This window comes from Hemicordylus capensis, chromosome 2 (assembly GCF_027244095.1).
Source record: "Hemicordylus capensis ecotype Gifberg chromosome 2, rHemCap1.1.pri, whole genome shotgun sequence".
In the NCBI taxonomy this organism is placed as follows: Eukaryota; Metazoa; Chordata; class Lepidosauria; order Squamata; family Cordylidae; genus Hemicordylus; species Hemicordylus capensis.
Window position 1 is genome coordinate 229,703,361 of NC_069658.1, and position 26,238 is coordinate 229,729,598.

At 43.5% G+C, this 26,238-nt stretch overlaps 2 protein-coding genes across 2 annotated transcripts in view; both read right to left on the bottom strand.

The window, feature by feature from the left end:
- Positions 1-1,576: 1,576 nt before the first annotated feature.
- Positions 1,577-2,135, bottom strand: LOC128343811 (zinc finger protein 22-like; the record flags this gene model as incomplete). Its single annotated transcript, XM_053293246.1, has 1 exon — positions 1,577-2,135. A coding segment is annotated over one exon (348 nt), but the record flags the coding sequence as incomplete, so codon positions are not given.
- Positions 2,074-26,238, bottom strand: part of LOC128341789 (zinc finger protein 436-like) — a 28,637-nt gene continuing 4,472 nt past the window's right edge. Inside the window, exons 3-7 of the mRNA XM_053288334.1 lie at positions 20,673-21,195; positions 19,750-19,879; positions 18,679-18,761; positions 14,299-14,425; positions 2,074-4,029 (exon numbers count right to left, since the gene is read on the bottom strand). Coding sequence (XP_053144309.1) covers positions 2,486-4,029; positions 14,299-14,425; positions 18,679-18,761; positions 19,750-19,879; positions 20,673-21,086 — 2,298 coding nt within the window. The 5' untranslated portion in view covers positions 21,087-21,195 and the 3' untranslated portion in view covers positions 2,074-2,485. The remainder of the gene's footprint in view (positions 4,030-14,298; positions 14,426-18,678; positions 18,762-19,749; positions 19,880-20,672; positions 21,196-26,238) is intronic.

The following is a 26,238-nucleotide window of genomic DNA, read 5'->3' on the forward strand; positions in this document are numbered from 1 at the left end:
GGCAGCCAAGTTGGTCTCTGGATCATCTCAGAGAGCCCATGTTACTCCTTTACTGATGGAGTTACACTGGCTGCCAATAGGTTTCCGGACAAAATACAAAGTGTTAGTTATAACTTACAAAGCCCTAAACGGCCTAGGCCCTGAGTATTTAAGAGAGCATCTTCTTCATTACAAGCCCCACCGCCCATTGAGGTCATCTGAGGAGGTCCGTCTCTAGTTACCGCCAACTCATTTGGTGGCTACACAGAGACGGGCCTTCTCGTTCGCTGCCTCAAGATTGTGGAATGCGCTCCCTGCTGAGATACAATCCTCCCCATATCTGGCAATTTTCAAAAAACACCTGAAAACCCATCTTTTCGCCCAAGATTTCTCAGCTTCCTAATATTTTGGGGTTTTAATTTCTGGTTATTTTTCAATTGTTAAAATTGTTTTTAAGTTTCTGTATATGTTTTTAACTGGTTTTATGTTATTGTAAACCGCCAAGAGACGAAGGTTTGGGACGGTGTACAAATTTGATAAATAAATAAATAAAATAAAATCTAAACTGGGGAAGCAACCCAAACTAAATTAGGGAAGTGGTCTGTCATGCCACTTGAAAGAACATAGTTTGACATTTTAAACGGAAAGAACACCATTTGACATTTGAAAAGCACCTCTAAACTAAATTGGGGACCATAGGAGGGTTTGGAAACATGTCTGGAACACGTCTTGAAACAGCAGCTTGCATCAGACAGGTTGAAAAGCACCTGGTGTTCCTGAAAACAATGTCAAGCAAACTGGTCAACCGAGCCATGAAATCAAATGCCCTCTGCTTTGTCTCACACTGGCCTCCTTGCCCCCCACTCTGGAGCCAGCCTTACAGCTGGTCCTGCTCATCATCCAGACACAAAGAGAGGGGAAAAGCCCTCCTCCTTCTCTGTGGCCTGCACCTGACCCCCCTCCCCCCATTTCAGGTGAGTTTGGGCATAAAGCTTTGCAAACTGATGTAGCCAAGAGAGAAAGGCAGAGAGGAATAGACAGGGGATTAAAATGAGCTTTGCGAGGCCTGTGAGTGAGTCAGATAAGGCAGCAGAACAAAGGGGTCCCTACCCCAGAGCCACCTAATGGCACAGCGGGGAAGTAACTTGCCTAGGAAGCAAGAGGTTGCTGGTTCAAAGTGCAAAGTGCACACTCCCAATGGGCATGCAGTGTGAAATGACCCAACGCAGTTCCCACTCCACTTTATTGAAATCCTCCCAGCTACAAATCTTGCTTACAGAATGCAGGAAAATCTTGGTCATGCAGCACGCGAACCAGACTTGGCACGTCCCTGGAGAGCACAACTGCTCAGCAACCACTGGTTCCTGTCTGATCAGCCCAAACCCAAGCAGATTTGGGCCTGCCTCATACTTCAAAACATCTAAGTGTGATCAGAAGTGGAATGAAAGTCTCAATCTAGAATAACTAATCAAGGCTCATGACCTTTTGGGTTTCCACCTGGTAGGTGGAAAGAAGAGAAATGGACTTGATTTATTTATTTTATTTTTATTCCACTCAAAGAGCCACTAGAAAAACTACTACAAATAATTATATACCCTTGTCCAGAAGGAGATAGAGCAGAGGCTCCCAAAATGTGGTCCTCCAGATGCTGATGAACTATTGAATAGTTCTGCAATTCAATATATTATGGCTTTGGATGATGCGACTTGATGTTCAGTCATATCTGAAAAACAAAGTTTGTGCACCACTGAGATAGAGGATTCTGCATTCCATTCCATAATCAAAACAACCTTTTGAGGTAGGTGAAGCTAACTGATAGCTTCCAGGCATTTATATAGTTTATCTGTAGTATGAGTTCTTTGGTGCCTAGTAAGATTTCCGCTCTTACTGAAGCACATTCCACACTCGAAGCATTTATATGCTTTCTCTCCAGTATGAGTTCTTTGATGGATAGTAAGTCTTCCGCTCTCACTGAAGCTCTTTCCACACTCCAAGCATTTATATGGCTTCACTCCAGTATGGGTTCTATGATGGCTAGTAAGATGTCCTCTCTCACTGAAGCTCTTTCCACACTCCAAACATTTATATAGTTTCTCTCCAGTATGGGTTCTTTGATGCCTAGTAAGACTTCTGCTCTCACTGAAGATCTTTCCACACTACCAAGTATTTATGTGGTTTCTCTCCAGTATGGGTTCTTTGTTGGCTAGTAAGATGTCCACTCATATTGAAGCTAATTCCAAAGTCCAAGCATTTATGTGGTTTCTCTCCAGTTTGGGTTTTTGATGCCTAGTAAGACTTCCGCTCTTACTGAAGCCCTTTCCACACTCCAAGCATTTATATGGCTTCTCTCCAGTATAGGTTCTTTGATGGATAGTAAGATCCGCTCATATTGAAGCTCATTCCACAGTCCAAGCATTATGTGGTTTCTCTCCAGTATGGGTTTTTGATGCCTAGTAAGACTTCTGCTCTCACTGAAGCTCTTTCCACACTCCAAGCATTTATATGGCTACTCTCCAGTATGGGTTCTTTGATGCCTAGTAAGATGTCCACTATGACTGAAGCTCTTTCCACACTCCAAGCATTTATATGGTTTCTCTCCAGTATGGGTTCTGTGATGGCTAGTAAGACTTCCGCTCTGACTGAAGCTCTTTCCACACTCCAAGCATTTATATGGCTTCTCTCCAGTATGGGTTCTGTGATGGCTAGTAAGATGTCCGCTCATACTGAAGCTCTTTCCACACTCCAGGCATTTATATGGTTTCTCTCCAGTATGGGTTCTTTGATGGCTAGTAAGACTACCGCTCCGACTGAAGCTCTTTCCATACTCCAAGCATTTATATGGTTTCTCTCCAGTATGGGTTCTTTGATGGCTAGTAAGACTACCGCTCCGACTGAAGCTCTTTCCATACTCCAAGCATTTATATGGCTTCTCTCCAGTATGGGTTCTTTGATGCCTAGTAAGATGTCCACTATGACTGAATCTCTTTCCACACTCCAAGCATTTATATGGTTTCTCTCCAGTATGGGTTCTTTGATGCCTAGTAAGATGTCCACTCTCACTGAAGCTCTTTCCACACTCCAAGCATTTATACGGTTTCTCTCCAGTATGGGTTCTGTGATGGCTAGTAAGATTTCCACTGTCACAGAAGCCCTTTCCACACTCCAAGCATTTATATGGTTTCTCTCCAGTATGGGTTCTCTGATGCCTAGTAACACTTCCGCTCTGACTGAAGCTCTTTCCACACTCCAAGCATTTATATGGCTTCTCTCCAGTATGGGTCCTTTGATGACTAGTAAGATGTCCAATCTGACTGAAGCTCTTTCCACACTCCAAGCATTTATATGGTTTCTCTTCAGTATGGTTTCTTTGATGGCTAGTAAGATTTCCGATGTCACTGAAGCTCTTTCCACACTTAAAGCATTTAGATGGTTTCTCTCCAGTATGGATTCTTTGATGGCTAGTAAGATGTTGACTCCTTCTGAAGCTCTTTCTAGACTCCAAGCATTTATATGGCTTCTCTCCAGTATGGGTTCTTTGATGCCTAGTAAGATGTCCGCTCTCATAGAAGCTCTTTCCACACTCCAAGCATTTATAGGTTTTCTCCCTTGTATGGGTTCTCTGATGGGAAGTGAGGTTTGCACTTTGGCTGAAACTCTTTTGACACTCTAAACAGGTATATGTTTTCTTTCCAGTATGATTCCTTTGATGGCTAGTATGTTTTTTGCTCCAAATGAAGCTCTTCCAATACTCCAAGCATTTATACTGTTTCTTTCTAGTATGGGTTCTTTGATGTATAGTAAGTGTTCTGCTCTCACTCAAGCTCTTTCTACACTTCAAGCATTTATATGGTTTCTCTCCTTTGTGCATTTCCCACCAAAGCTGAAAATTTGTGTCATGGATTTTTCCATGATGAGAAACAGAAGATCCATTCCTGTTCTTCTCTTTTGCTTCAGTGTTCATTCTCTGTTTCCCTCTATTTTTACTGCTGACATCATCCAACAAACCTCCATTGCAAATTCTCTCCATATTCCTCTCCCCACTGTCGTCTGCTGGAATAAAGAGAGAAAATTGGTCAGAGCCTGGGATGGAAATTGAGCGTCCAATCACTGATCAATCCCCACTTAATGTGTTTTTTTGAGGTAGGAAGAAGAAAGCCAGACTGTTTTGCGTTACCAAGGCATGGGTGGATGTGGCAGGCAGAGGCCTAGCTGTCATCCTCCAGAGTCTCAAGCCAGCCGCAACACAGGATCAATGGGTGAATGGGTGGGTGGGGGTCACAATCAGGGTTTCATCTTGTTCACTGGGTACCCCGCTGGGAAATCTCTGTTTGCCATGTCTGTACTTCATATTTGCATACCTTGCACACCTGGTGCCTTACCACCTCCCTCCCTCTCTGGGTTGACAGAGGTAGCCAAAGGGCAGTATTGAAGTCCCCCAGGCTAGTTATCTTGGGGTATTTCAACACTGGTTTTGAGGCCGCCTTGTTTGGTGTAACTCTGGTTTTTATCAGGTGAACCCCAGCAAATATAATCAAAAAGACCATTAAAAAACCCTCATTATTTTTGTATATATGAAACATTTCCAAATCAACAGAGCCCAGCTTTCTTCTTGGTTACTTATTTGTTACAATAAATAAATAAATAAATAAATAAATAATCAGGTACACTGCAGGAATAATAGACTGGACCCAGGCAGAGCTAGAGATGCTAGATCGTAAGACCAGGAAAATAATTACCATCAGTCATGCTCTGCACCCCTGCAGTGATGTAGTTAGGCTATACCTCCCTTGCAGCTCAGGTGGAAGAGGAATGCTGCAAGTCCATTAAACAGCAGAGGAGGAGAAAAGAGGCCTTGAAGAATATATCAAGGACAGTGAAGAAGATGCACTTCAAATGGTCAATAATGAGAAACTATTAAATACCAATGAAACAAAGCAGGCCTACAAGAAAGAACAAGTCAAGAACCGAGCAGAAAAATGGAAAAATAAGCCACTTCATGGTCAATATTTGCACAATATTAGTGGAAAATCAAACACCACCAAGACCTGGCAGTGGCTTAAGAATGGGAACTTGAAGAAAGAAACAGCGGGTTTCCTGGACATCTGGTGGCAAGGGGGCAACAGGATCTTCAGTTGAGCAACTAGGGCTGGAGACTGCAAAGTTACTGGAAGAAACATCGCTTAACCGGGGGGCAGGGGGGGGGGAGAAAATGCAAACAAGGAAATAATGATCTGCTATTACAAGTCTAGTCCAACTAGAAGAGGCTATTTAAAAAGAATGTACCAAATTTGGAAAGAGAAGCATCCAGATACAGAAATAACAGAACAAAGGCTAGCAGACCAGAGAAGGTTCATAATAAGAAATAAAGTATTCACAGGAGTTGAGCTGGAAGAACTGCAAAAAGCAACACAGGCTCAAGACATGGAAGAAGAATTACCACCAAGTGATGCAGTTGCTCAGGCGCAGGTGGAGGTGGTGTTGGAAAAAGGATGCCACTGTTGCTGAACTGTTTCAAAATCAAAACCAGGCAACCTCCCCTTTGCCTTCACCTCAAAAACCCAAATGCCGTTTAACAGAAAAGCAACAAGAACTAAAGCAAAAAATAACTGAGAACATGAACCAAACAACCACCAGGGTTCGACTTCCAGCTCTAAAAACAGTTGCCAAAAACAACTTGCTCAGGCATTAAAAGATGTCAGTGCTGCACTTGCAGAAATAACAACCAATAATTTGCAAGAAAGAAACCAACTAATGTACAGTGCAGCAACAATAACAACACAAGAGCTCAGATATAAGATCAGTGGACCTGTAAAAAAAGTAGTACATCACCTAAATGGAAGATTAGATTTGAAAATAAAATCTCCAGGCTTAGATCAGATGCTAGTAAATTGAAAGATATGAAAGACAAGAAGCTGAAGAATGAAAACACCAAACAGTATCTGATCCAAAAATACCACCTAGATTCAAGGAAAATTAGAGAAGTCCTGGAAATAATAAAGCAGCAAATTACAGCAGTGTCAAAGAAGATTAGCAGATATGAAGCCAGAAGTACACAACACAGGGAGAATCTCCAATACCAGTCAAATCAGAGACGTTTTTACCAAAGCATAGAAGGAGAAACTGCAAGAAACCTAGAAACACCAAATAAAGAAGAAACAGTGCAATTCTGGGGGAAATTATGGGACAATCCAATAGATTATAATAAAAATGCAGGCTGGATGAAAGAGGTCAAAAAATGTAACCAACAAATGCAAGATCTAATAATAACACCAGAATTAATAAGTGAAAGAGCAAAGAAAATTTCTTTTAAGCAGTGATTCGATTTCTGACTGGGACTTTCCATACAACTTCAGATCGTCCATGTACAGCAGATGGTTTATTTTACTTGATGTTTTAGATGTTTGGTATCCGAGGCCTGTTTTGTTTAGTATTTGTGAAAGTGGGGTCATGGCGATTACAAACAGAGGGGATAGTGAGTCCCCTTGGAAAATGCCTAACCAAGTGTCTTGCCATTGATTGGTAACTGTGTACTCCACATGCTCATTGCTTTTTAAATAAATATCTGAATGTTTTTGCTGACACCATTGTTTCTAAACGTTTTAGTATCCATGTGTGAGGCAATGAATCGAAGTCTTTCTTGTAGTCAATCCATGCAACACTTAGATTTGTTTTTCTTCTCTTGCAATTTTCTAAAATCATTTTGTCAATCAGCAGCTGGTCTTTTGTGCCTCTGGTGTTCGGGCAATTTCCTTTCTGTTCAACTGGAAGCTGTTTATTAGTTAATAAGTATTGCATGACTTCATCTGCTATTATTCCAGTTAATAATTTGAACATGGTTGGAAGGCAGGTTATTGGTCTATAATTACTTAGTAATTATAGACAAGGATTTATAGACAATTATAGACAAGAAGACAAGGATTGTAGAATAAAACAATATCGGACCTCTGAAAAGTATACAGTGTACTGTGCTTGACTGGCCAGCAAACTTGCCTGACCTGACCCCATAGAGAATCTATGGGGCATTGCCAAGAGAAGGATGAGAGACATGAGACCAAACAATGCAGAAGAGCTGAAGGCCGCTAATGAAGCATCCTGGTCTTCCATAACACCTCATCAGTGCCACAGGCTGATAGCATCCATGCCACGCCGCATTGAGGCAGTAATTGCTTCAAAAGGGGCCCAAACCAAGTACTGAATACATATGCATGCTTATACTTTTCAGAGGTCCGATATTGTTCTATTCTACAATCCTTGTCTTCTTGGTTCCATGTAATATTCTAATTTTCTGGGATTGTGGATTTGGGGTTTTCATGAGCTGTACGCCATGATCATCACAATGATAACAAATTAAGGCTTGACTTATCTCGCTTTGCATGTAATGCGTCTGTCTCATATATCAGTTTCACCTTTTAATTTGCATTACTGAAATTAATGGACTTTTGCACGATATTCTAATTTTCCAAGTTTCACCTGTACATGGCTATACAACACCTGTGAGATCGATTAGGCTGAGACAGAACTGATCGGCCCAGAGTCGCCTAGGGAGTTTTGCAGTTGAACAGGGATTTCAACTCAGGCCTCTTCAGCTTAGCTCAGCATTTTAACCACTACACCATAATGGCTTTGTGATACCTTTGCTGAAATGTGTATTTCACCATCCTGATTTAATGCAATTGATGATTTTATAGCCAGACAGATCTAAAATACATTAACATTTTAAAGAACACAGGGAAAGTGGTTCTCCTAGTAGACAAAGTTAAGACCATATCTGTATACAATGAAATTGTACCTGACTTCCTAATTTTACTCCTGAAATCATCTCATCTCTGATAGATTTAGCAAGAGATTCCATCACGGATGCAAATAACAACAGAGAATGAGTGTCGTGGAAAAACTGACTCCATCATGGTTTTTAGGGGGTATGCTGCAGTTACCGATGGTACACAATGGCCTTATTGTGCTGCAGGGCGGGTCATGTGCAGAAGGGGAAAAGAATGTATCTTTTTGTTGGTCCGTGATTGGTTGCTGGAGGTGTGTGGAAGCATTGGGATTAGTGCATCTTTTATTTTATTTATTATTTATTTGTTCAATTTCTAGACCGCCCTTACAGAATAGCTCCGGGTGGATAGCTATTAGGTTCACAAATATCATAAAACAGTCACACTCCTTCTGTCGATTCCCCGGTATAGGTCATCCTTCAGGCCAACCGAGGCTGACTCAACCCCATAGCCCGCTCTAAAGCCAGTTTGAAATCAGTTTCCTCCAAAACCTCCTGAGCTGGTCGGCCACCACCCTCGCAATCACCTTGCCCAACCAAGGAAGATTAGAGATTGGCCTATAACTATCCATCGCCGAGGGATCCAGGGAAGGCTTCTTAAGAATAGGTCTAATTATTGCCTCCTTCAAGCATGGAGGCACCTTACCCTCCCTCAGCGATGCATTTATGATATTCACCAGGCCTCCTTGAATAATCTCCCTGCTAGATGGAAACAGCCAAGTTGGGCAAGGGTACAGAGAACAAGAGATGGTATGCACCGCTCCAAGCAGCTTGTCCACTTCCTCAGGAATCACAGATTGAAATTGATCCAACCTAACACTGCAAGAAGGATTGCTGGACACTTGGACAGCCCCAAAGTGGATATTGAAGTCCCCCAGGACCAAAAGCCTGGGACACTCCAACACCAACTCCGTGACCAGCTCGGACAGCTCAGTTAGGGAATCAGTTGAGCAGCGGGGTGATCGGTACACCAACAGCACTTCCAATCTGTGGTCAACACACCATGTGAATGACTTTGTGTGAATGGAGATCTAGTGAGAGAGAGATCGAGCTGGTTTGCTTACTTGGTAAGAGCACGGTACGTATATTCCCTCGCCCTCGTTACTCCCCCAAAGTGGCTCCCCCAAAGAGGCAACCCCCTTTGCTGTCTCCCCTTCGGTGGTGGCCCCACCACCATTGGCAGCTTCCTTCTTTATAAGTCCTGGGCCAAAGGCCCAGCTGGTGGAACCAGGGTGGAAAACTGACAAGTCACCTTGGGCTTGGCCTCGGTCCTGCAAGGCACCACAACATCTCCACCAGTCCAGGGCTGAGGGAGGCAGATGGAATCGTGGGCGGGGGGGGGAGAGAAGGGGGCAGCCAGACAAGAAGCCCAGACTCTCATACTGAGGGGTGCCCAGCAAGATGGTAGTCTTGGTACCATCCTATTATTTGGATCCTATTATTTGCATAATTAATAAGACTCCTGCTTATATATTTGGTATCCGCACATAATCGGGACTCTCTCACGTCATGATTGATAGCCCGGCATGTTGTGATCAATAAAGCTTTGAATCTGACAAGATGGTGTGGCCCCTGCTTACTAAAGAACCTCTAGGGGTAAAAATTTTCCAACATGAGCAACCTTGACTTATTCCTCTCTCCAAATGAAATTCATTTGACAATATACCATTGCCAAGATCCAACTAAATGTTTTTTCATACATAAGCTTTATCAAGTTAGTGAAATTCCCTGCAAGTCCAAATGGTTCGAATGTCTGAAACAAGTGTAGTGGATCAACTTGATCAAATGCTTTCTCAGAAGCTAAGAGTTAAACGGCAAAAGAACTATATAACGAGTTTGAGCACCTCCAGTGGTATTATTAACCAACAGTCAATGATTAAAAGAGAATTTTACAAATACTATAAGGACTTTTATCAAAAAAGAAAGGTTGAGTTAAGTAAAGTAGAACAATTTTTACAATTAAGAAACTTACCACAATTAAATTCTGAACAACGGGAAAAATTGAACTTTCCCATTTCCAATGAAGAAGTTAAGGATGCTATTTAGTGAACAAAAGGGGGGAAATCGCCAGGGCCAGATGGGCTCCCAATTATATATTATAAAACCTTTAGTCAAGTGTTGTCCCAACCATTACAATGGACAATGAGTGAAATTATGATGAAGGGTTGGTTTCCTGAGTCATGGAGCCAGGCGACTATTACATTAATACCAAAACCTGGTCAAGATACATCTTTGGTTAACAGTTATAGACCAATTTCCCTGCTTAATAACGATTACAAACTATATGCTTCTATACTTGCTAAAAGAATGGAGGGGGTCTTAGCACAGTTAATTCATGAAGATCAGGTGGGATTTTTACCTAAAAGGCAAATTAAGGATAATGTACAAATTGTCTTGAATGTACTAGAATATTATGAAAAATATAATGATAAACAATTGGCCATGTTATTTTTGGATGCAGAGAAAGCATTCGATAATATCTCCTGGCAATTCATGTTGAAAACTTTGGAAACTGTAGGGTTTGGAGTTAACTACATAAGTGCGATTGGGTCTATATATTCTGAACAAAAAGCAAATATTAAGGTTAATGGAGAACTTACAGATTATTTCAGTATTCAAAAAGGTACTAGACAAGGTTGTCCCCATCTCCATTATTGTTTATATTGGTTTTGGAAATCGTGTAGGATGATAAGGGAAGAAACTAAAATACAAGGATTGACAATAGGGACACAAAGTTACAAATTAAGAGCCTTTGCAGATGACCTAATGTTATTTTTACAAGACCCTTTAGAATCAGTTGATACACTATTGGAGATATTAGAATCATATGGGAACCTGGCAGGGTTCTATATAAATAAAGACAAGACAAAGGTATTAACTAAAAACATGAATAAATAAGACATTAAAAGATTTGCTCTGAGATCTAGCTTTAAAGTGGAAAAAAGGTAAAATATCTAGGAGTGACGCTTACCACAAACAATGCATTATTGTTTCAAAATAATTATATCAAAACTTGGAAAGAAATAAAGACGGATTTGAGCAGATGGAGTAGACTGAATTTATCATTAAGCGGAAGAATTTCTGTTATTAAAATGAATGTTCTTCCTAAAATGTTATATCTCCTCCAGACAGTACCAATAATAAATTCAATGTCAATTTTCGTCCAATGGCGCAAAGATGTAAGGAATTTTGTCTGGCAAGGCAAAAAACCAAGGATTAACTTTAAAAACTTAACAGATGATAGGAAGAGAGGAGGATTTGCCCTACCAAATTTTAAGTTGTATTTCGAAGCGATTTGCCTAACCTGGATAAAAGAATGGATTACATTAAAAAATCCAAGATTGCTGGATTTGGAAGGATTTGATTTAAGATTTGGGTGGCATGCATATTTATTTTACGACAAGGTAAAAGTAAATAAAGAATTTTTAAATCATTATGTTAGAAAAAGTCTATATATGGTATGGATGAAAAATAAATTTTTGTTAGAAGCAAAAATCCCACTTTGGGTATCCCCATTAGAAGTTATATCTAGAAAACAGAAAAATATGCAACAATCTTGGCCTACGTATCGACAATTGCTCGTCCTTCAAGGTGTAAAATATGAACTTAAAAAGTTAGAACATATGCAGGATTGGAATATTTCTTGGTTCCAATACCATCAAATCAATGCTTTATTTAAGCAAGACTGTAAAAGGGGTTTTAACCAACTAAAGTCAGAATTCGAACTACAGTTGTGCGATAAGGAAGAAAAACTTGTATCCAGGATGTATGGCCTATTACTACTGGAAGATACAAGAACGGAGGTAGTAAAAACCTCAATGATTAAATGGGCCCAGGACCTTGGTTATAACATTGATTTGGAAAAATGGGGAAAACTTTGGATAAAAGATATAAAATTCACTGCTTACTCTAATTTAAAGGAAAATATTTTGAAAATGATGTACAGAAGGCATCTTACGCCCAAAAAGTTGGCCATAATCTACAAGAATATGTCAAATAAATGTTGGAAATGTAAGAAAGAAGAGGGTTCTTATATACATTTATGGTGGACATGCAATAAATCGAGAGGTTATTGGGACTTAATATATAACAAACTTTTAAAAGTATTCAAAATGACTTTTCCTAAGAATCCAGAATCAATACTATTAGGTATTGATAACAATGCTCTCCCGAGGAAATATTGGACCCTCTTCATGTACTTAACAGCGGCAGCAAGACTAACATTTGTGCGCAAATGGAAAGATAGTCAATGCCCGTCTAAAGAGGATTGGATTCTTAAAGTACTAGAATTGGCAGAAATGGCGAAATTAATATCACTACTAAGAAATAAATCTGAAGAATTTAAAAAAGAATGGGACCCTCTTCTTGTCTATTTAAAAATACATCACAAAATGGATTTTTGTCAGGCCTTTGAGGGCTATTAACAAATGTTTTTAAAACACTCTTAAGTTGTTTTTTATAAGAATTACTGGGGAGAGAATGTTTAATCCATAGGCAAGACCCGGTTATTGTCAATAACACTTGTTCCAATGATGAGATGGAAGTCTTTATTGTGTGTGTTTGTGAATGTTTGTATAATTTGTGTTTGTCCTTTTGTGTTGTGAAACTCGAATAAAAAGTATAAGACCCCCCAAAAAAGAATCTAGATAAACAGAAGCTCCCTCTTGATTATTTTGTCTGAAAGATGAGATTCTTTCAAGAAAGGGGGCCAAAGCTGCTGGGAACTTGTTTGATCTCAATTACAGCCTGTTTTCTTGAAACAAACACCCCATCAGAACCAGAAGAGCATCCGTGTCTAGTCTGGACTATAGACGAGGTTTGGTAGCATTACATAGGGTCTTCATGGAAGAGAAAAACAAATATACATTGAAAAAGACTTGCATAAAAAGAATAACCTGCCTTTACAAAAAAGATTTGCATTAGAATAAAATGCATGGATTAAAACAGATCGTGCTTGAAATTAAACAATCTATAACCAATTGAGGCTTGAAAAACTCTCTCTCTCCTTCTCAGCCCCAAAAGGCAAGTTCTAGTGTGCACTAAAAAATGCCTCTTAAAGTATCCAGAGTTCTCAAACATTTCTAGTCTAGTCTCCAGAAAGACTGGCTCTATCTTGCTTTTCTAAATTGAACTTTACTGTTTTTTAAAAGTTTCTAGACAGCACAGCCATGGGGCTGGCGGTTTGAAAATGTGGTCAGCTCATGATTCAAAGTTCCTTCTGTGTCTGTACCCTGGAGAGCCTGACTTTATTTTTATTTAACACATTTATATACCGCCCAAAACGCAAGTCTCTTTTTAATGCAAAGCTACCACTCCAGCAACCCTTCCTACTTCAAAACAACCACTTCATTTATATTATTCATCTTCAAAATATTGTCTCCAAGGGGAGACTGAAATACTGTTTGGTTTATTCACAAGTAAGGTGTGGGTTGTATGTTTTGTTTTTATATCTGTTTGCATTTATAATCCTGATATTGGAACTCTGAGATTCAAGGAGTGATCTTGGAGATCATCTTGGCCGTACTTTGCCTCTTCCTGTGGTCCTCTCCGGGGCGGAGTGAAGGGGGGATGGGCTGGGTCGCAGGCAACTCACAGGGCTTAGCTGGCAATCTGCTGTCCAGGTGAGAGTCCCATTACGTAGCTGAGAGGAGGAACCTTCTGCAGGACCAGTCTCTGGACAGATGCTGGATCTCCCTCTCCCAAGATGCTCTGGAAGGCTGAAATCTCTCTCCCTCCAGATTGCCAGTCTCCTGAGCTCAGTGGCCGAGCATCTGCTTCAAATGCATAAGGCCCCTGTTTCAATCTCTGGTAGCATCTCCAGGTAGGACTGGGAAAACCCTCTTCCAAACTCTGAAGAGCTGCTGCCAGTCAGTGTAGAGACTACTGATTGAGGTGGCTGAAGGGTCTAACTCCACATAAGGCAGTGCCATATCTTCGGGGCCGATTTGGCTGCCCAGGGCTCACTCTCCGCTCCTGAGCGGGTAGAGCAGGCTTAGCCCAGAAGAAACCAGGTCTCACGGATCGTGAGACCCGGCTCAGTGTCATTATCTTCAGGGTTGTCCGACAGAGCATCCTCAGGGTTGAGTTTTATATATTGCATTGTATTCCACCCTTTATACCCTCACAACAACCCTATGAGGTAGGTGAGACTGAGAGATCACTGGTTCAAAGTCACCCAAGGAGCTTCATTGCTGAGGGGCATTTGAGAGCGAATCTTCAGCGAATCTTCCAGCTCCTAGTTCGACACAAACAAGGATACCACTAACCCAATGCCTTGGCAATATCTGTACCGCACTCTTACCAACTAAGCAGACCAGCTCGATCTCTCTCTTGCAAGATCTCCATTCACAAGGTATATTGAACACAGCTACATCAGTACCCTTCCTAGCTATACTATGCAATTGAGGGGCCCATAGCCAGCTTCACTTTTAACATGAATGAAGGTCCAGTCATTCACACAAACACATGTATGAGTGTACAGACCACTGTACAACAGCATGCCTGAACCAGGCTTTTTACTCTTCCCTTTCCAGGAGCCTTACCCAGAGAGGCCACATTCCTCCTATTCTCCTCCATGACTTCCCTGTACAGGGTTCTCTGGTCCAGATCCAGCAGAGCCCACTCCTCTTCCGTGAAATGCACAGCCACCTCCTCAAAGCTCACCGGGCCCTGGAAGAGAGGAAGGAAACATGTTCACCCTCGCAGAAGGCATAATGGTTAAGAACATAAGAACAGCCCTGCTGGATCAGGCCCAAGGCCCATCTAGTCCAGCATCCTGTTTCTCACAGTGGCCCACCAGATGCTGTTGCAAGCCACAGGCAGGAGCAGAGGGCATGCCTTCCCTCCTGCCATAATTCCCCTGCAACTGGTTCTCAGAGCCACCCTGCCTTTGAGACCGGAGGTGGCCCACAGCCCTCTGACTAGTAGCCATTGATAGACCTCTCCTCCATGGTTATCCAAACCCCTCTTAAAGCCATCCAGGTTGTTGGCTGTCACCACGTCCTGTGGCAGAGAGTTCCACAAGTGGATCACGCGTTGTGTGAAAAAGTACTTCCGTTGGTTGGTCCTAGACCTCCTGGCCATCAATTTCATGGAGTGACCCCTGGTTCTAGTGTTGTGTGAGCGGGAAAAGAATTTCTCTCTCTCCACTTTCTCCACACCATGCATGATTTTATAGACCTCTATCATGTCTCCCCACAGTTGTCTTTTTTCTAAACTAAAAAGCCCCAGGTGTTGTAGTCTTGCCTCATAAGAAAGGTGCTCTAGGCCCCTGATCACCTTGGTTGCCCTCTTCTGCTCTTTTCCAGTTCTACAATGTCCTTTTAAAGATGTGGTGACCAGAATTGTACGCAGTACTCCAAGTGTGGTCACACCATAGTTTTGTATAAGGGCATTATAATATTCGCCGTTTTATTTTCAATCCCCTTCCTAATGATCCCTAGCATTAAATTTGCCTTTTTCACACCACCAGTTTCATTGAGTTGACACTTTCAACGAGCTATCCACCACGAGCCCAAGATCCCTCTCCTGGACAGTCACCGACAGCTTGGATCCTATCAGCATATACTTGAAGTTGTGGTTTTTCGTCCCAATGTGCATCACTTTACACTTGCTAACACTGAACCGCATTTACCATTTTGTCGCCCACTCCCCCAGTTTGGAGAGATCCTTTTGGAGCTGCTCACAATCCGTTTTGGATTTCACTACCCGGAAGAGTTTGGTATCATCTGCAAATCTGGCCACCTCGATACTTACTCCTGCTTCTAGATCATTGATGAATTAATTAAAAAGCACTGGTCCCAGTACAGATCCCTGGGGGACCCCACTTCTGACTTCCCTCCATTGTGAAAACTCTCCATTTATACTTCCCTTTTGTTTTCTGTCCTTCAACCAGTTAGCAATCCACATATGGACTTGTCCCCTTATCCCATGACTGCTAAGTTTCCTCAGGATTCTTTGATGAGGAACTTTGTCAAAAGCTTTTTGGAAGTCCAGATACACTATGTCAACTGGATCACCTTGATCCACACATTCGTTGACACCCTCAAAGAAGTCCAAAAGGTTGGTGAGGCAAGATTTACCTTTGCGGAAGCCATGCTGGCTCACTCCCAGCAGGGCCTGTTCTTCTAGGTGCTTTACAATTTTATCCTTGAGGATGCTTTCCATCAATTTGCCTGGAACGGACGTTAGGCTAAGCGGACCGTAATTTCCCGGATCGCCCCTGGCTCCCTTGTTGAAAATCGGTGTTACAATTGCTACTCTCCAGTCCTCTGGTACAGAGCCCAATTTCAGGGATAAGTTGGAAATTTTAGCAAGGAGGTCGGCAATTTGACATTTGAGTTATTTGAGGACTCTTGGATGGATGCCATCCGGCCCTCGTGATTTCTTAGCTTTCAGTTTTTCCAGACAGTTTAGTACATCATCTCTTGTCACTTCTTTCTGACTCAGCTCTCTAATCTCCATCCCTAAACAGCCTGGTTCAGGAACAGGTATATGCTCAGTATCCTCTGCCGTGAAGACAGACACAAAGAACTCATTTAGCTTCTCTGCAACCTCCATATCCTCCTTAATAATCCCTTTCACTCCCTCATTGTCTAATGGCCCAACCGCCTCCCTGGCAGGTTTCCTGTTTCTGATGTACTTAAAGAAGTTTTTCTTATTCCCCTTGATACTTTTGGCCAAATGTTCCTCAAACTCTCTTTTTGCCTCCCCTATTGTCACTTTGGATTTCTTTTGCCAGAGTTTGTGTTCCTTTCTGTTCTCTTCATTTGGACAGGCCTTCCAATTTCGGAAGGAAGTCTTCTTCCCTTTTATGGCTTCTTTGGTGGTACCCATGAGCCATGCTGGCATCCTTCCTCCTTTTGGGTATACAATCTAACTGGGCTTCTAGTATTGTAGTTTTGAGTAAACTCCATGCACTCTGGAGTGAAGTGGCTCTCCTGGTTTTCCCTTTCAGCTTTCTTTTCAGCATACTCCTCATTTTGGAGAAGTTTCCTCTTCTGAAATTCAAAATGTCCATCTTAGACATCCTTGGTAATTCTCTCCCCGCATGTATGCTGAATTTGATGGCACTGTGGTCACTGTTCCCTAAAGGGTCGATGACACTGATGTCACGCACCAGGTTCTGGGTGTCACTCAGAATTAGGTCCAAGGTCGCCTTCTCTCTGGTCGGTTCCATGACCAACTGTTCTAGGGCACAGTCATTTAGTGTATCTAGAAATATGACCTCTTTGTCCTGACCTGACTGTGGATTTACCCAGTCTATGAGTGGGTAATTGAAGTCAGCCATAATTACTGCCCTGCCTCTGCTTGACGCCTCCCTGATTTCCTCCTGCAACTCCCTTCTTTAACATACAGTGCTACTCCACCTCCTAGGCGCCCCTCCCTCTCCTTTCTGTAGAGTTTATACCCAGGGATAACTGTGTCCCACTGGTTCTCACTATTCCACCATGTTTCGGTTGTGCCCACTATATCTATTTCTGCGTTAGCAACCAAGCACTCCAGCTCACCCATCTTGGCTCGGAGGCTTCTGGCATTGGCATATACACACCTATACACTGAATCTCTCCCCTGAAGTATGCTATTCTTATGACTCTTTGACCTGCTGGCACAGGCTCCCGTCTGCTCTTTATGTGGTTCTGCCCTGTCCCCTTCTGTTTTATCTGAATTCTCTGCACGCTCGCACTTTAAAGGATTGGCTTTTGCCAAACGGGATACTGCCCAGCTCCCATCGGCTGTTCCCCAGGTGTCATTTTAAAAGCTGCTCTGCAACCTTTTTGATTTTAAGCGCCAGCAATCTGCTTCCATCTTGGTTCAAGTGCAGCCCGTCCCTTTTGTACAGGCCTTGCTTGCCCCAAAATGTGTCCCAGTGCCTAACTAATCTAAACCCCTCCTCCCGGCACCAACGTCTCATCCACGCATTTAAACCCCTCAGCTCTGCTTGTCTCACTGTACCTGCGCGTGGAACAGGTAGCATTTCTGAGAATGCTACCTTGGGGGTCCTGGACTTCAAAACACTACCTATCAGCCTAAATTTGGCTTCCAGGACCTCCCGACTGCATTTCCCCACATCGTTGGTGACAACGTGCACCACAACAGCTGTCTCCTCCCCAGCACTGCCTAGGAGCCTGTCTAGACACCACATGATGTCCGCAACCTTCGCACCAGGCAGGCAAGTCACCGTGCGGTCAACACGTGGGTCACAAAAAAATCTCTCTATACCTCTAATGATCGAATCACCCACTACAAGGAGGCCCCCACCCCCCCAGAGGAGTATCCCCTGTGCGAGAGGATATGGGCTCATCATCCACGGAAGGGGTCCCTTCTCAAGGAGCATTTCCCTCTTCCTCGGACCAATGTCCTCCTTGCCCAAGACCTTCATTCTTCCTGACAGCAGAGGAGCTACCAGCCCTGGAGTGGGATGCCTCTATCACATCCCTGAAGGTTCCTTCCTTGAAGCAGAATCCACAAGAGTCGTTCAGGAAAGGTGCTGTGAGAAGGGCAGGGAATGTTCCCTGCAGGATCATCAATTATTTTTACAGACCCACTTTTTAACAAAAATAGCTATTGTTATTGTTTTAATAGAAAAATAAGGCGGGGGGAATGGTGTCCTGTCACAAAGGGGGTGCAACTAAAACCACACAGTGGAGATACCAACAACCACCCCTGGAAAAGACGCTCTCATGAGATGGAAAAGGCACACTAACTTCCCTTCCTGCTCCATACTTGGAAGGCAACGTTTCAAAGGCGCCTCCCTGTCTGGTTAGCCACCTTCCAACCTTCACAAGATTCAAGGCTTTCTAGTCAGCAGCTTCAACAGAAGCCAAAGGAAAAAGGGCCACCTGCAGCCCTCGTGGGGTGTCCAAGGAATAGGGCTTGACTGTCTGCCCCACATTCTCCATTCCCAACAAGCCCTCCCCTACCTTCTTAGGTGGGCTTGAAGCATCTTCCATCCCACCAGGCAGAAGGGAGGGCTGAGAATGCATTAGCAGCGTCATTCCAGCACCTGCCAAGGACACAAAAGTGACGGGAGAATGTACGAGAATAAAAGAGAGAGAAAGAGGGAGAGAGAGAGAGAGAGAGAGAGAATCAAGTCAAGAGTTTAAAAATTTTCATGTTGGCTTTGTGCAGAATTCAAAATACAGTTTGGGACACATCAGATTGATGACTGTCATAACACAATATATTGTCTGTTTAAACTGTGTCAGACGCTGGAGGAAAGGGTCTGCATTCACCCCCACCCCCCAAAGACTCAGGTGAACATAAAAGCGAGGCAAGGATTTCCTCTGCTCTCCTTCTGTCAAATCTATCAGACAGAGAAATGGGCAAGATATTTTAAAAGGAATGGGGGACGTGTTAGGGAAATGCCCACTCAGGATGATTTCTCCCAGTAAAGATAAATTGGGATGGAGAGCTAGTCTTGCAGTAGTAAGCATGAATTGTCCCCTTGCTAAGCAACATTCATTTTAACTTGAATTTGGATGGGTGAATACATGGGAGCCCTCTCTGCCGTAAGAGATTCCCCTTAGGAAATGGGGTCATGGCTCAGTGGAGCACTGAGTGCTTTCTGCAAAAGGCCCCAGGTTCAATCCCAGGCAGAAGGTAGGGCTGGAAGAGACTCCTGCCTTTAAACTCTTCCTCGGGCTTTAACTATCTTTCTGCTGCAGGCAAGCCTCCTTTTATTCTCTTTCCCCCCTCCAACCTTGCTAAACAAACCAATCCAAATAAACTCAAGTTCCCTCCAGTTTTTAAATTACAGCCAGTCAAATCAAACCCCTCCAAAATGTAAACATCCCTTTCAGACCAAAGGGTAGAACAGCGACTGTGAACTTTTGACCCCTGCACAGCTTCTTAATACAGAACACAGGCAGCAAGCAATAACATGTATAATACAAACATTAGAAAAGCACAAAGGGGAGGTAAAGGCCTCATTCCTTCACAGGGGTATCTGAGAGAGAGGAGGAATAAGGGGGCACCAAACCATTCCTCCTTACCCAGCAAGGTGTCCCCACTGCTGCCCTCCTGCCTGGGGATCTCCTTGGACAGAGGCCTCGGCCTGGTGCCTGATGGAGCCTTCTCGGCCTCAGGGAAGTCAGGGGCCGCTTCCGACAACAGTCCTTGCACCTGAGACAGACGGAAGGAGAGATTCCCAACAGGGAGCAGGAAAAAAGGCATCAGAAAGGGAACGGGGCAGGAAGGTCCCAGAGGAAACTGCCTCATACCGAGTCAGATCCTTGGTCCAGTACGTACGTATGTCCATTGATACACTGCCTTTGTTAAATCTAGCTCAGTATTGGCTACACTGACTGCCAGCGACTTCTTCTCCTGGCCGACATCCACGCCTATCTCTTTGACACTTTTTATGGAAAAAGTAAATATGTGGCTCTGAATCCATGCTTCTGAATAAAAGTATTGCTTTTGCTGCATCTGGTTCTTTGTGTTTTATGTATTTTTAAATTGGATGTTTAAATAGAGATTTTATTTTTATATTATCTGTACTTTAATATTTTGTGTATTGTTTTAATTATATTGTAAACCACTTTGAGATTATTTTAATGAAAAGCAGTATATAAATCCAACCAATAAGCAATACATTTAAATACCATCTTTCCTAAATCTAGCTCAGTTTTATCTACACTGACTGGCAGCGACTTCTTCTCCAAGGTTTCAGGCAGGAGGTTATCCCAGCCCTACATGGAGATGCCAGAGATTGAACCGGGGACGTCCTGCATGCAATCAGATGCTCTGCCACATGCCCAAGATAGAAGGCTCCTAACCCAAGAAGGGGTTGAAGTGGGTGGATCATCTCCATAAGTGATTCCCAAGTTGCTTTTTGATGCCACATCTGGCTTCTTTGAGGATCTCCTGGCTCACATTCTGAGGCCTTTGCAGCTCCCAAGATAAACTGCTCTCTCACCTGCTGTTCTTCCTGCCTCTTGTCCTCTGCCTGGCTCAGGAGGAAACCTTCTGCCAGGGCCACTGCCTGGGAACTGGTCTCTGCTCCACACTCTCTGATCCAGCTCTCCAGCTCTGGGGGCAGGATGCTCAAGAACTGCTCCAGGGTCACCAGGTCCACAATCTGAGCTTTTGTGAGTCTCCCTGGCTTCAGCCACTGATGGCAAAGGCTGTGGAGTCGGCTGCAAACCTCTCGGGGCCCCTCGGCCTGCTGGTAGCAGAACTGCCTGAAGCACAGGCGCTGGGCCTCTGAGCTCCTGATGTCCTCAACCAGCATCTTCTGCTTGGCCCTTTCCCCAAATTCCCCAGTGCTCCCCACTTGTCTGGCCTCAAGGCCTTCTCCTGCTTCGCAGCTAGCTGGGTCTTCCTTCCCCATCTTTCATTCGTGCTTCAAGGCAGCCTCCAACAGTATTAACAATCAAAGGATTTCCTTGTTGAGGAATGAAAGTGTTTGACTCCCAGATTCCACCTCATGGATCTTCTCTCTGTATGAGAAGGAGACAAATGCTAAGAGACCAAGAGAACCTTGAAAGGCAGAGTGGGAGAGGCAGGTGGTCTCCCCATCAGGGCCACAGAACAAAGCCTTCAATGCAGGATCCTTCCCTTTGGTCTGTTCCTGATAACTCCCCACCCCACTTCCTCCTCCTCCTCTGGGCTTCCCCACACAATGGAGCCTCCTGGGGCGCAGAGTGAAAACCTCAGCTCCTTAAAGCCACCCCCTCTTTTCCCGTTTCCAGCAACCACATCCACAAAGCTCTCCCCTTTCCAGGACACAAGGAGGGCGACTTGGATCACCCCTTGGGAATCCGCCTCCTCCAGTCTCCCCCACCCTTGGCTGCCTAGAGAAGAACATGCAGGTGGCAGGCCTGGGCGGAAGAAATCGCTCCTCAGAGCACTTAAGCACCAATATTTGGAATGACTTGATTGACAAATAGCCAGAACTGGGGTTTAAGTGTTGAGAGGGAAAGGACAGACAGGAAAAATAAAACAAAAATGTTACAGCTAACTCCTAGTTCCGTGAACTGAAAAAAATGAGAGAACACACTATTCCTGGCACCCACAGAGCCCTGTGGTTTCCTTTGGTAGTATATAGGCGAGGTTGACCATTGCCTCCTCCCGCACATTCTGAGATGATGCCTTTCAGCATCTTCCTATATCGCTGCTGCCCGATATAGTACAGGTTGAGAATCCCTTATCCAGACATCCGAAATCCGGAATGCTCCAAAATCCGGACACCATGTCGTAACAAAAACGAAAAAACCCAAAACGCCTCAGCTGACTTGCTTGCAGATTCCCAATTTTTGCTGCTTTTAAACATTCATTCAAAACCTACTTATTTCAGAAGGCTGCCTACATCTCATCCCCCTCATTGCCCACACAGGACATTTCTCCCCTGGTTCCATCGTCCCAAGCCCACTGCCTGCTTTCCTCCCTTCCATCACCTCCCGCCTGGCAATCACCGAGCTCTTCTTCAAGGGAGCGCTGCAGCTCCCGCAGGAAGGAAATGACACAAAGGCTCCTTTCTCAGGGGAGAGGCCGGAAGGGAAGGCGCTCCGTGCAGAATGTTTCTTCCCAGTCGCCTTTCTAGGAACCTGGACTCCCTCAGGTTAACCCTTAAACTGGCCTTCTCCTGGCAGGAGGCAGCAAAGGGGGCTGCTCCATCCCTGCCTTGCAAGAGAGAGCAATGAGTGCATGCTCAGTTTGGCACCTGCTCTGTTTTGTAAAGGTACAGTACAGGGTAATAGTGAAAACGTCCAAAAGGCTTGCTGATACCCCTATGGGTAACAGTGATAATAAAAAGAGGAAGCATTTATGTTTATCTAAATACTTTAAATAAAACCTTAAAAAATAAAATACAATAACCTTTTGTGTTTAGACTTGGATCCCATGCCCAAGATATCTCATTATGCAAATATTCCAAAATCTGGAAAAATCCAAAATGGGAACACTTCTGGTTCTGATCCCAAGCAGTCCGTATAGGAATACTCAACCGTAGCAGCGGGGATTCAAACCGGCAACCTTCTGCTTGTTAGTCAAGCATTTCCCCGTTGGCCTTCCCTATGTTCAAAACAGCTCTTTCCCCAATCTCAGCCCGGACACCCACCAAAAGGCGAGTGCTGGTCATAACAGTTCACCCCAATTATAGCAGAGCAAATGTGTGTGAGAAGAGCAAGCCCAGTAAAGAGCATCTTCAAAAGCAAGTCAGGTTTCTTGGAGAAATCACATACCTTGGTAGGAAAGCCGGTTTCCCTGAGCTTTCTGTCCTAATAGTGCAGAGGAGAGAGGGAGTGTGAGAAGCGACATGTCTCATGGAGAAGGCAGCGGAGCAAGGAGGAGGAGGAAGCGAGAGACCCTCATCACCAGCAATCAGAGGTGGCCAGAGCAGAGGGAGAGGCAAGGAGAGGGGAGATGGAGAGGAAGACCCTTCCTCACTCTCTCGACAACTCATACCCCTCGTGGTCCGTAGGGCAGAATGTGCAGAGAGACAAGGCAGTGGGCTCTGTTTTCTGTTGAGTGCACAGGACAGGGCCTTCTCAGTCATTGCCCTCAGGCTTTAGAATGCTCTCCTGGCTGGCATCCTCTCCTCAGTCTCCATGACAGTTTTCAGGGGAAAAGTCAAGAACTAGGCTTTTAAATGAAAGTATTGTTTTTACTGCTGCTGCTTTGTGTTTTATGTATTGTTATTAATTTTTAAAATAGAGATACATTTATATCTATATTATCTGTACTTTTGTATTATTATTATTTTATTATTACATTTATATCCCGCTCAGGAGCCCAGAGCGGTGTACTACATACTTGAGTTTCTCTTTCACAACAACCCTGTGAAGTAGGTTATGCTGAGAGAGAAGTGACTGGCCCAGAGTCACCCAGCTAGTTTCATGGCTGAATGTGGATTTAAACTCGTGTCTCCCCGGTCCTAGTCCAGCACTCTAACCACTACACCACGCTGGCAATATTATGCATTGTTTTAATTATACTGTAAACCGCTCTGAGATTGTTCTAATGAAAAGTGGTATATAAATTGAATAAATAAACAAACTCATAAGGAGACAAGGTTTGTCCAGCATGGCTCGTTCTTGACAAATCCATGCGGACGTCTGCTGATCACCAAGTTCTTCTCTAACTGCTCACAAACAGGCTGCCTAATAATCTGTTCTAGGACCTAGCCAGGTATTTATTATTTATTTATTATTACTACATTTCTATACCTCTCATCCAACAGCTCTAGGCAGTTTACAAAACCAAAACGAAATATTATCATTTAAAAATCAAACTTAAAACCATAAAATCTAAACAATTCAAACAGTTTAAACAAGCTGTTCCAAATTTGGTTTAAATTGGTTAGACAGTCCTCAAGAGAGTGCAATTGTGCCTCAAAGGTTTATGTATCTGCCATCTTGGATCAGGGTGGGTGACATGATCACAAATGTCACCATTGGGGCATCCCTATGTGTCCATTCAGCTGTAGCAAATTTGGTTCAAATAGGTTAGACCGGCCACATGTTAGTGCACTTGTGCTTCAAAAGTTTGTGTGTCCACTAACTTGAACTGAGGTGGATGACATTGTCACATTCTTCACCGCTGAGGTGTCCCTATGTGTCCCTACAGCTGTAGCGAGTTTGGTTCAAATCAGTTAGGCAGTTCACAAGTTGGCCCACTTGTGCCTCAAAGGTTTATGTGCCCGCTGTTTTGAATTGGCGTGGATGACATCATCACAAACTGCCATTGAGGTTTACGTGTGTGTCACTCACTGTAACTGTACCCAATTGGTTCCAATAGGTTAGGCAGTCCACATATTAGCTGCTTGTGCCTCAGATGTTCACGCGGCTGCTATCTTGAATTAGAGTGGATAACATCATCACACACCACGCCATTTAGGCATCCCTATGTGTCCCTACATCTATAGCAAATCTGGTTCAAATCGGTTAGGTGGTTCACAAGTTAGTCCGCTTGTGCCTCAAATGTTTACGTGTCCGCCATCTTTGATCGGGGAGGGTGACATCATCACAAACTACACCGTTGAGGTGTCCCTATGTGTTCCAACAACTGTACCCGATTTGATTCATATTGGTCCACGCGTTGCAAAGTTGATGTGGGGGACATGCGGACACACACACACACACACAATGCCAGGTGATCTCATAACCCTACTGGAAAGTAGACTAAAAACAGTTAACACAGTTTTAAAACCCTGAAAGACCAGCCTAAATAAATCAATCTTAAGGGCTCTCTTACGTTACTGGCCTTTATTTAAACCATGACATCAAGCAGACAGGTTTGTAGTTTCCCATTTCCTCCTCCCATCCCCATCCCTTTCAGAAACTATGGACCACATTGCCTTGTCTCCAGTCTTCCAGCACATAAGCTGTTCTCCAGAAATTCTCATAGTTTATAGACAGCGATTCCGAGATGGCAACTGCAAATTTCCTCAGTATCCAATATATTTCAGATACCCAGTCAAATCCAGAGCTCCAGTCAAATCATTTAGCTGATGTTTTCTGCATGTGACTCATTGAATATGAACCTCTGTGATCCACCCCAAGGTCTTTCCACATCCTGAGTATTTATGCAGTTTCTGCCCTTGGTGGATTCTCTGACGGTCAGTAAAACTTGAGCTCCTGCTGAAGCCTTTTCCAAGTGTACATAGGGTTTCTCCCCCAAGAACCTCCTTTGATATTGAGTTAGGTTTGTGCTCTGGCTGAAGCCCTTTCAACAGTGCAAATGTCAATATGGTTTCTCCCCTCTGTGGATTCTTTGATGTTGTCTGAGCTCTGACAGAAGCTCTTTCCACACACTGAGCACTGAAGTGGTTTCTCCTGTGTGGATTATCTAATATTGTGTAATGTGTGAGATCGTCCTGAAGTTGTTTCCACACTGCAAAAATTTAAATGGCTTCTCACCTGTGTGGATTCCTTTATGGACGGTAAGGTGCAAAGGTGTTCTAAATCTTTTTCCACACGCCGAGCATGAATATGGTTTCCCCCGTGTGGTTTCTTTGATAGTAAATAAGGCTTGTGCTGCTGTCAAAGTTCTTCTCACATGCTGAGCATCAATATGGTTTCACTGTGGATTCTTTGATGGCAGGAAAGGCTTAAGCACTTGCTGAAGCTCTTTCCTCACACTGAACATTTAAAGCCCCTGCTAACTGAGCAAAGAGGCACCTTTTTTAAAGTGGTGATTCTCTTTATTTAGCAGGGAGAGAGCAACTGGCCCTATCCATCCCCAGCACAACATCCCTCCAGTGGCTGTTGCCTATCTTATGTTTCTTTTTCAGATTATCAATTCTTTGGGGACAGGGAAACATTTATTTATTTATTTATTTATTTATTTATTTCTATGTAAACCGCTTTGAGCACTTTTGTTGAAAAGCGGTATATAAATATTCTTCATACAGACATACATGGTGTTTACCCCGAGTAGATTCTTTGATGTGAAGCTTGAGGTGTTAGAGAAGCTTTTTCCACACACAGAGCACTGATACGGTTTCTCCCCCGTATGGATTCTTTGGTGCTGAGTAAGATGTG